This window comes from Trachypithecus francoisi, unplaced genomic scaffold, assembly GCF_009764315.1.
Source record: "Trachypithecus francoisi isolate TF-2019V2 unplaced genomic scaffold, Tfra_2.0 Lachesis_group1, whole genome shotgun sequence".
Taxonomy (NCBI): domain Eukaryota; kingdom Metazoa; phylum Chordata; class Mammalia; order Primates; family Cercopithecidae; genus Trachypithecus; species Trachypithecus francoisi.
Window position 1 is genome coordinate 87,632,289 of NW_022681454.1, and position 11,288 is coordinate 87,643,576.

Genomic DNA, 11,288 nt, shown 5'->3' on the forward strand with positions numbered 1-11,288 from the left:
CAACCCTCTTTTGATGGTACCTGAGTTTATGCTAATACAGTGACTTAGGGTGAGGCCCCTAGAAAACCTCAGCATTAGGCTGGTTAGCAGAAAGACCAAATGATTAGAAGGCTGGAACTTTCAGCCCCACTCACTGGCCTCTGGGAAGGGGATTGGGCTGGAGATGAAGCTCTGTAAAAACACTTGAACAATAAATCTGATGAGCTTCCAGGTTGAGCACATCCAGCGCAGAGAAGGTGGCAAGCCCAGAGATGGCATGGAAGCTCCACGCCTCCCACCCCCCCCAAACTTTGCCCTATACATCTTTTCCATTTGACTGCTCCTGAGTTTTATCCCTTATAATAAACCAGCAAATGCAAGTAACATGTTTCCTTGAGTTCAGTGAGGAGTTGCCCTAGCAAATTAATGGAACACAAGGAAGGGCACCATGGGAATCCCAATTTACAGCTAGTTCTTCAGAAGTATAGGTGGCAACTGTAAGGGAAATGGCTGCACTGCAGTCAAGAGTAGGCTGAGGTAAACATCTGGTGCTGCACGACACAGTGGGACTGGAGTGCAAGTGCACAATCCCATGCAGTATATAATCACAGTTATGTAACCATGTTATGGGTGGGCTCATCACCCGGCTTTGAGCCACTATTGTCTGTAATATAACTGCACTGCTAACTCTGTAACAGAGAGCTGGGCCACCTTGCAGGTGGCCAGGAAGCAGCAAGTGCACTTGGGAGCACAGCTACAGGCATGGGGGTGGCAGGAGCTGCAAAGCCAGCACTGAGAAGGGCTACGGCACAGCTACAGTTGTAGGGGGTGGCTGAGACAAAGGCTGATGGAGAGAGAGAATAAAGCCATATCCCAACTACCTACAGTGCCTCGAGTGTTCATTCAACTACCCTCCACCCATCCACCAACTCCCCAGACCCCAGCTCAGGTTGGAACCTGACAATTGGTGTAGTCAGCAGGATTCCGAGGTGAGTGTGTCCTCAGCCCCCAGTGATCCTGGCTTGGCTATGTGGCTGTGCTGCTAGGATGGGCTCCAGTGGAAACATGGGCAGCAGTGGACGGGTCCCCCCATGAGCACGGAGAAGGTGCTGAAACACCTGGAAGTGCACAGCACCGAGAAGGAGCACGCCTTTGCCAGCAGAGTCAGATGGGCGTTTTTGACTGCACTATGGTCAGTGCATGCCCAGTCCCTGCAGGACGCAGCACAGGTAAGGGACCTTCAGATGCAAGCCAAGCACCTGGAGGGCCAGATATAGTTTGAAATAAGAATTGGGAAGTGCCATAAGCGACGGCTTGAGCCTACCCTCCCGGCTGGACACTCCCGCTTGGTGTGATACTGAGGGGGAAGAACCCCCGCTTTGGGCTCACTCCGTGGTCCACCAAACAGAGCATGAATAGCCACTTGGGCCCAAAAAGCAGGCCCAGGGATCCCCTGCCGTGGTGGAGCATGCTTCACATAGTGCCTACACCCCCAGTGATTTGTGGGAGTTAGGCAAACAGTGTTGGCACCGTCTGGGGGAGCCCCTACCCACGTGGGAAGTGCTGGTAACTTTGTGGAGGCAATTGACTCCAAAGCAGCAGTTCCGGAAATGCCCACCCAGACACTCTGGCTCAAGGACTACTTACAGACAGGCAGAGGTATACAGCCTTTTGTGTTTGATTAGGGAGCTGGCTGAGATGCCTGGCTGGAAGGAACACTAGATGACCAGAGGCTACATGTGAAATTAGCAATCCACTGGTCCCCCACCAATGTACAGCAGGTTGGCACAGATTGTAGTCTTGTCTACGGAAGCCCAGATAAGTTTCCGGGTAAAGCTGCATACCTAAATGGCTATGGAGACTGGTCAGTGAAAGTGAAACCTGTATCTTTGCACCTTGGCATTGGCCACTTGGCTCCCTGTTTATACTGTGTATGCCTCTCCCATACTAGAATATATTCTGGGGGTGGATATTTTACACTGCTTGGCAGCTGTGCCATCTATCACAGATTTGATGGACCACTTGACAATGGAATTGGGACAGTACCACTATGTGGTGGACTTGGCCAATGCATTCTTCTCAATTGACATTGCTCTAGAGAGTCAGGAACAGTTCACCTTCACATGGGAAGGATGACAATGGACTTTCACAGTGTTGCTCCAGGACTATGTGCGTAGCCCCACCAATATGTCACGGCCTCGTTGTCATGGATTTAGCCACCTGGAAATGTCCAAAGAGAGATCCCTATTCCATTATATTGATGATATTATGCTAACCTCTGATTATCTTGCAGATTTAGAAGTGGCACCACCTCTCTTGCAACCTTTGGCAGCATGCGGTTGGTCCGTCAATGAATCCAAGATCCCAGGGCCTAGATTGATTGCCAAATTCTTAAGAGTTATCTGGTTGGGTAAGATGAAAGCCATATCAGAGGCCATCATAGACAAAATTCAGGCGTATCTCTGGCCCACCACTGTGAGGCAGCTGCAGACTTTTATGGGCCTCTTGGGGTACTGGTGGGCCTTTGTGCCTCATTTGGCTCAGATGATAAAACTGTTGTACTGACCGACAAAAAAGGGGGTTACCTGGGATTGGGATAAGGAGGTTGACACAGCCTTTCTGGCAGCCAAGCAGGCTATTCAGCAGCAAGTGCAGGCCCTACAAGTGATTAACCACAGGTGCCCATTTGAACTCAAGGTGCATGTGACCACAGATGATTCTGGCTGGGGCCTATGTCAGCACATGGACTGCTTTAAAATGCCAGGAGGCTTTTGGTTCCAACTTTGGAAGGGAGCTGAGCTCCAGTATTCATTGATAGAGAGGCAGTTAGCAGCTGCATATGCCACCCTTCAGGCTTATGAGAGTGTGACAGGATGGACTACAGTCATTATGCAAACGACTTACCCAATAGTGGGGTGGATATGTTCATGGGTAATGACTCCCCGGACTGGGATGGCACAGACATCCACTTTAGCTAAGTGGGATGTCTACTTAGAATAGCGGAGTCCTCTGAGCATAAGCCCCTTAGCAGCAGAACTGCAAGAAGTCTTGGGACCTACAGTTCTGATGCAATATAAGGCTATGGGTCAGCCTGAGGTACCCCTAAATCCTGAGCCATCACTGTTTAAGGAGGGGCACCCCACTCTAGCCCCCATGGGGCATGATATATGGATGGACCCACCTGGGGTGCCATTGCCGCCTGGCCCGCTGTCATGCGTGGTTCAGCCTAGTACTGACACCATATGGTTTGATACCAGATGTGGACAAAGTACTCAATGGGCCAAACTCAGGACAATGTGAATGGTGATCACCAAAGAGATGACACCTATGATAATCTGCACTGATAGCTGAGCAGTTTATTAAGGCTTAACCTTGTAGTTAACTACTTGGAAGTTACAGAATTGGCTAGTTGGTCACTGGACCATCTGGGGCGGGGCCATGTGGCAAGACCTATGGGAGAAAGATGACCTCCTCCAACCAGGTATTGTGACAAATGGTAATTTGTTGTTGCCTGCCTCAATGTCCCTAAAGGTAGGGGAACAAAAACCTGGTTTTGGCCATGGACCCTCCAAGCCACCCACTGCAGATGGATGGCCATTGTAGCCCCATGGAGGGAGGACTTGGGAATTTAATGTATGGCCTCTGATATGGTTTGGCTGTGTCTCCACCCAAATCTCAACTTGAATTGTACCTCTCAGAATCCCCATGTGTTGTGGGAGGGACCCAGGGGAAGGTAATTATATCATGGGGGCCAGTCCTTTCCGAGCTATTCTCGTGATAGTGAGTAAGTCTCATGAGATGGGCTTATCAGGGGTTTCTGCTTTTGCTTCTTCCTCATTTTCTCTTGCTGCCACTATGTAAGAAGTGCCTTTCACCTCCTACCACGATTCTGAGGCCTCACCAGCCATGTAGAACTGTAAGTCCAATTAAACCTCTTTTTCTTCCCAGTCTCAGGTATGTCTTTATCAGCAGCATGAAAACAGACTAATACAGCCTCTGTGATTGATGATTTGTAGGGGAATGGCCAAGGAAGGAACTCTCCTCCAGGGCATATATGTACTGCTGCTGTGGCCTATGGGTCCAGACTGCTGCCCTATAGACACATTTCTCCACTAAGAGGACTCCCTTGGCCTAGGGGATGGAGTGTAAGGTAAATAGCTGCACTGCAGAAAAGAGTTGGTGGAGGTAAACGTCTAGTGCTGCATGACACAACGGGACCGGAGTGCAGGTGCACAATCCCGTGCATTACATAAACACAGTTATGTAACCACATTATGGGTGGGCTCATCACCTGGCTTTGAGCCACTATTATCTGTGAGTAATATAACTACACTGCTGACTCTGTAAGAGAGAGCTGGGCCACCTTGCAGGTGACTGGGAGGGGAGCCAGGAAGCAGCAAGCACACTGGGGAGCTCGGCTACAGGCCCTGGGGGTGGCAGGAGCCGTGAAGCCAGCGCTGAGGGGCTGCAGCTGGAGCAGTGGCCAAACAAAGGCAGAGAGAGAGAGAGAGAGAGAGAGAGAGAGAGAGAGAGAGAGAGAGAGAGAGAGAGAATAAAGCTGTATCTCAACTGCTTACAGTCCCCCAAGTTTTCTTTCAACTACCCACCACCCATCCACCAACTCCCCTCAGACCCCAGCTGGGGTTGGAACCTAACAACAACCTACTACTTGCAACTGGCATTTGAAGTTGGGGGGACACTCCAGGCAGATGGTATCAGAATTGAAATGAATTATAGGATACCCAGCTGCGTCCAGTGGAGAACTGCTTGGAGTGTGCTGTGTTGAGCTTATAGTAGATGAGAAAGAGTAAGTTGCCTTAGGCACCCAACATTCTCATTTTTTTTTTGTACCTACTTTTTTAAGAAATAGGCTTTATTTTTTAGAACAGTTTTAGGTTCACAGCAAAATTCCACAGGAGACAGGGAGATTTCCCACATACTCCTTGCCCCCACACATCCATAACCTCCCCATTATCAATATTGCCCACCAGAGTGGAACATCAGTTGCAACTGATGAACCTACCTTGAAACATTTTTATCACAGAGTCCATAGTTTCCATTAGGGTTCACTCTTGGTGTTGTACATTCTGTGCATCTGAACAAATGTTTAATGACATGTGCCCACCACTATAGTTGTACAGAGTAGTTTCACCACCTTAAGAATCTATTATTGGCCAGGCAGGATGGCACATGCCTGGAATCCCAGCACTTTGGAAGCCCAAGATGGGAGGATCACTTGAGCCCAGGGGTTTGAGACCAGCTCTGGCAACATAGCAAGGCCTCATCTCTACAAAAAAATACAAAAATTACCTGGGCATGGTGGCACGCACCTGTAGCCTATATAGTCTTGGCTACTCAGGAGGCTGAGGCAGGAGGATTGCTTGAGCCTAGATGGTTGAGGCTGCAGTGAGCCCAAGCCATGGTCATACCACTGCACTCTGGCCTTGGCAACAGAGAGAAACTCTGTCTCAAAAATACACACACACACATATATATACACACACACACACATATATTCTTATGTATGTATATATGTGTATATACATATATATACACATGTTCTTAACATTTTAAGTCCTCTCCCCCTTGTGCTGTAATGTCAGTCATAACTAGCCACCCCTTCCCCCAACAAAAGGAGAAAGTTTGCCCAATAAAACTGTTTTGTGTAAAGACACAACTGCCTTTAGTAAAATCTTATTAAGTCGACTAAATACAATTGCCTTGAGTCAAGTGGTGTTTTGAGAAAATCAAGAAATGTGGGCTGTATCCAGATTTGAACTTACACAAGGTGATAAAAACGGAAGCGCTATAAGACATAAAACAGCAAACTGGAGAATCCAGGAGGAACAGAGAAAAATGCAAGTGGTATCTGGAAGAAAATTAAATTCTAGAGATACTGTGGAAAAGAGAGGAAGAGTAAGAGGCAGGATTCCTTTGAACTTAAATATCCTGGGACAGAGCAACTCCAGCAGACTTGGGGGAGAGGGGGAAAGGCAGGCAGCTGACATCTGGTTACAGGCTGCCTCATTTCCACATGGGTGGCAGTAAAAGTGCTGTTCTGGCAGTGTTTCATGCTCTTCACAGGTATAAGGGAAAATAAGAATTTTTTTTAAAGTTATATAAAACTACCATGAAGTAAGTTATATTCTACCCAAAATAGGCAACCAGGAGTTCCAGAAAGGGGCTGACTTGTTGGAAGCCAAATGGAGGGCACAGAGGAGGGGAGGTCTAAAAGCAGGTATTCTCCAAAAGCCACTTACAACCTCACAACATAACTAGATCAAAGAATTTCTGTCATGCCAGATAGTGGAAGGCTGCTATGTTGAGGAAGGCAATTGAGCAGTTCTGGCGGCGGAGTCAAACAGAAGGCTTAGAATCAACATCTGTTTTCTACAGTATGCTCGCTTTGATTTCCATCTCCAAGTTTCTGAAATTCCAGAAACAGTATATGGCCTTGTCAAAGAAATGACGAATTACTATGTTACTTTGTGTTAACGAAAAGGTTACATTTATGTTCATATGGAAGAGACGCTTCGCCGAAGAACTTTCAATTTTTCGAACTGTGACACGCACACACAAGACGGAAAGGGAGGCAGCCTGACCGCGTTTCCCAGGAAACAGGTGCTGCAAGGTGGAGTTGCATGGCTCCCTCCTCCGGGAAGGCGGTGACCCTTCCGCAAGTGTCTCCGTTGGAAACAAATAAAGGGAATCTCGGTCAAAGCGCAATGCCCTGATTCCACTTGAGAAGCCCCGGGCGTCAAGGCGTGGCAGGATATTTACCATGACGCCTCCCACAGGCTCCCGCGTCTCCCAGGTGCTGTCGATTTTGCAAAAGGTCCGTCTCTAGAGCGACTGTGACGGGTTCCGGAGCATCAGCACCAGGGAGCCCTGACCCGACACTCAGCTCAACCGCCGCCCGCCGCGCCTGGGCACCCTGGGCTTGTCTGGTTGGGTGTTGCCGAGTGAACGCCCCAGCTCCTACCCCGAACCCACGTCCGCAGGCTCCTACCGTGCCTCATGATCCTCGCTTGAGCCAGCACTTTCCACGCGCGCTGACGCTGGGCTCCAACACCCGGACCGCCTCCGCACAGCGGCGCGGCTGCTGTTTGTAAACACGCCCCACGTGCGCTCGCCCTGCCCCATTCGCAGCCCGCTCCTGGCACGCGAGGATCCTCCGCTTTCCCACCCAGCCCTCTGGGGCGGAGATTTTAAATTTTCCCCTCCGGGAGAGAAGAGCCTCCTACGCAGAGCCGGGCCACTGGGAAAAGCGCCAGGACAAGGCGAGCGTGTGCCGCCCCCTGCCGGCCAGGGAGGCAGTCCGGCCCCGAAGGGCCAGGCGGTGAGTGGAACCCACGCGGCGCCCAGAGACGCGCCCCTGCCGGGCCCCGCCCCTCCCGCTTGCTCGCCAGAGTCCCCTCCCCAGGGCCGCGTGCGCTCACCCGCGCAGGCCCCGCCCCCTCGCCGGCACAACGTTCTGCGGGGGCGCGCGCGTGCTCTCTAATCCCCCGCCTTCCGGCTTCTGCGGCGACGCTCGTCCCTCTCCGCTCGTCCCTCGCCGCTGCCGCGCCACCAGTGCCAGCCTCCCTCAGGAGACTCCATTTGCGCTTAATGTGGTCTGGGCGCCGCGCAGGCGGGCGCAGGGCGATGCCCGGGGCCGGCGGACTGGCGTTCCCTGTGCCAAGTGGCCGCCGGCTGGCTGGCTGGCTGCGGCAGTGACACCCAGGTCGCCGGCGTCCAGGCGGAATCCGGGCTCCGTCCGCGGGAGGAAAGACGTCCCGCGCTCTGAAGCGCGCCCAGCTGGAGAGGCCCTCGCTAACACGGCTTCTCTCTGACCTCTAAATTTCAGGAGGTAGGCTCTTCAGGTCCCTCTCCCTTTCACCCTAGATTATGCCTAAAAGCATTATTTGTCGTATTTACCTATCACATTGATAGGAAGCGTTAATTTTCTCAACATAGTTGCAGGATAGATGTGGATAATGCCACAGGTCCTGATGTTGAATTGAAAGAAAATGTTTTTGGTGTTTTCCTTTAGGTTTCGGAGCCTCCGAGTATCTATACAGCCCCCACAGGAACTGCTGTTGGCCCATCGAGGATCGTCTTTCACCAGGATTATTGTAACATCATCTTCACCGAGCCTTCCATCCTATAGCCTCTACCTTGGGTCCTCATTTCCACCGATGCAGTTTTTTTGATGCTTTCTTTAGTAATGTGACGTCACATGTCCACTATCCTCCTTTCCAGCTGCCAAATCTAGTAGGTTTAAGTCGCTTTTAAAGTAGAGAGTTTTCTGCCTGTTCCACTTTCACCTTATTTGCACTGTTCACTTCTGTCCCGGTCATCTTCTCTTGCGTATGATTTCCACAAGCACTCACTTGCGCAACCTATAGCCGAGTCCTTGCCTAGAGAGACAGCATTCCATACAATCCACTGCTTGACAAAGACCGCATAGTCAGCGGGTGAGTTTTCCCATTGTATTTTCCTGTATGTCAAGTTTGCAAGTCCTCTCTTGACTTAAACTGTTTACTCCCTAGCACATTTCCTAAAATACTTCCACCTGAGATTTAGTGGCTATTTTGGCAAAGAACATTACCTGCAAGGAGGGCAAGAATTGAGTATGCAATAGTACTGTTTTAGAGGCCTTAATAGTACAGCACTGATTGAGTTTTTAACCTCTAGTGTGATCGCAATTCATTCACAGACTCTAAACCCTAAGTGAGAAAGAAGGTAAAAGTTAATTGGAGCTAGGCTTTTTTGTAGAAAGTTTGTAAGTTTTGAAATAGCAAGTAGAGAGATTCATGTAGACCTGGTCAGGAAATTGGTCATTGCACTATCCATCTAGGCCCTAGAAGTGAGAGGAGGAATCTTACAACCTCATTTTCTAGTTGCTTTGTATTCAAATCTTAGTTGTTAATTATCTTGGTCGAGTAATCAGCTAAAATATTAGACACTTAAAATGTTGGGGAAACGCAAGCGTGTAGTGTTGACAATTAAGGACAAGCTTGACATTATTAAGAAACTTGAGGAAGGCATCTCTTTCAAAAAACTTTCTGTGGTGTACGGAATCGGTGAATCCACAGTTCGTGACATTAAAAAGAACAAAGAAAGGATTATAAACTATGCAAACAGTTCAGATCCTACCAGTGGGGTATCCAAACGTAAATCTATGAAGTCATCAACATATGAGGAGCTTGATAGAGTTATGATAGAGTGGTTTAACCAACAGAAAACAGATGGGATTCCAGTGTCCGGAACGATTTGTGCGAAACAAGCCAAGTTCTTTTTTGATGCTTTGGGGATGGAAGGTGATTTTAATGCATCGTCAGGCTGGCTAACTCGATTTAAGCAGCGCCATGGTATTCCAAAGGCTGCTGGTAAAGGAACAAAATTAAAAGGAGATGAAACTGCTGCCAGTGAATTTTGTGGTAGCTTTCAGGAATTTGTTGAAAGAGAGAATCTACAACCAGAGCAAATTTATGGTGCTGATCAAACTGGATTGTTCTGGAAATGTCTACCATCAAGGACATTAACTCTTGAAACTGAACAAAGTACTTCTGGGTGTAGGTCAAGCAGAGAGAGAATCATTATTATGTGTTGCGCAAATGCCACAGGTTTACACAAACTTAATCTTTGTGTTGTGGGGAAGGCCAAAAAGCCCCGAGCATTCAAAGGCACTGACCTTTCAAACCTTCCTGTGACATATTACAGTCAAAAAGGTGCATGGATAGAACAGTCTGTTTTCAGACAGTGGTTTGAAAAGTACTTTGTGCCACAGGTACAGAAGCATTTGAAATCCAAGGGACTTTTAGAAAAAGCAGTGCTGCTTTTAGATTTCCCCCCAGCACATCCAAATGAAGAAATGTTGAGTTCAGATGATGGCAGAATAATTGTGAAGTATTTGCCACCAAATGTCACAAGTCTGATTCAACCAATGAGCCAGGGAGTTCTAGCCACTGTAAAAAGATACTACCGAGCAGGACTTCTCCAGAAATACATGGATGAAGGAATTGACCCAAAAATATTTTGGAAGAACTTGACAGTGTTGGATGCAATTTATGAAGTGTCAAGAGCTTGGAACATGGTAAAATCAAGTACCATAACCAAAGCATGGAAAAAACTTTTCCCTGGCAATGAAGAGAATTCAGGTATGAACATTGATGAAGGAGCCATTTTAGCAGCTAATTTAGCAACAGTTTTACAGAACACAGAAGAATGTGAACATGTTGACATTGAGACTATTGATCAGTGGTTTGACTCTCGGAGCAATGACTCAAGCTGTCAGGTGCTGGCTGACGGTGAAAGTGCTGAGGACCAGACCAAGGCTGCTGAGCAAAGGCCTTCCAGTAAGAGCAGAAAAACAGAACTGAATCCAGAGAAGCATATTAGCCATAAAGCTGCACTTGAATGGACTGAAAATTTACTGGATTATCTTGAACAACAAGATGACATGCTTCTGTCTGATAAATTGGTATTAAGGAGGCTTCGGACCATAATAAGAAAAAAACAGAAGATCCAAAATAACAAAAATCATTAATAAGGCTCTTAAGTGTTTCAGTGTACTTGCATCTTTGTAACTGTCTATCTGCAGTGAAACTTTGCTTGTTTGAAGTCCTGTGGATTCCAAAGCCAAATACATTTTATAAATGATTTTAGGATTAGATGTCAATTTGGATTACTTAAATTACAACTCTTTAATGTTGACTCTAGTCATTGGGCATTGACATGTAACTTGTCTTTCTACTGTTTCTAATATGTATTATGTTAATTAGATCATAAGGTACCTGAGGCCAGGGATCTTGTGTCTGTTGTGCCTGAATTCGGCTTGTCTAATAAAGGCCCATGCACACTATAGGCACTCAATAAAACTTACATTTTTATGATTTTTCATTGAAGTTGAACTTCCAAATTGAAATATATTGGGGGTAAGTTTCCATTTCCACAGCTTTTCCACTGCTGAAAATCTTAAGAGTTCAGCAAAAATTGCACTTGAAGTATTTCACTGCGACTGCAGAGAACTGAAGGAAAATAGTCTAAAGCCTTAAATATTGCATTTCTGTACTAGCAGTATTTGGGCAATTAGCAATTCAGATCAGCCATCTCTTGAGAATAGTAAAGGAAGTGAAGTATGATTTAAATGTCCCAGAAAAAGGATTTGCACTTCATTTTTTTTTTCCATCTGATAAGAGGGAGAGTTCCTAAATAGTTGTGGAAAGAATCCCATTCCTGTTCCAGGAAAATAGATTTCAGTTCCCAAACTATTGCAATTAGAAGAGGTAAGGGTTACATTTTACCATCTGTCTTTTGGGTTATTT

At 47.5% G+C, this 11,288-nt stretch overlaps 2 protein-coding genes across 3 annotated transcripts in view; one reads left to right on the top strand and one right to left on the bottom strand.

The window, feature by feature from the left end:
* Positions 1 to 7,340, bottom strand: part of FAM13A (family with sequence similarity 13 member A) — a 418,718-nt gene extending 411,378 nt beyond the window's left edge. Inside the window, exon 1 of one of the 2 annotated variants that reach the window (XM_033214803.1) lies at positions 6,989 to 7,340. The gene's annotated coding sequence lies outside the window, so the exon portion shown is untranslated. The remainder of the gene's footprint in view (positions 1 to 6,988) is intronic. The other variant, XM_033214801.1, reaches the window with a different exon arrangement.
* Positions 7,341 to 7,445: 105 nt separating this feature from the next.
* On the top strand, positions 7,446 to 10,868 carry TIGD2 (tigger transposable element derived 2). The gene is made up of 2 exons (XM_033214812.1): positions 7,446 to 7,828; positions 8,012 to 10,868. Exon 2 carries the CDS (start codon positions 8,933 to 8,935, stop codon positions 10,508 to 10,510), a length of 1,578 nt encoding a protein of 525 aa, XP_033070703.1. The 5' UTR covers positions 7,446 to 7,828; positions 8,012 to 8,932; the 3' UTR covers positions 10,511 to 10,868.
* Positions 10,869 to 11,288: the final 420 nt, after the last annotated feature.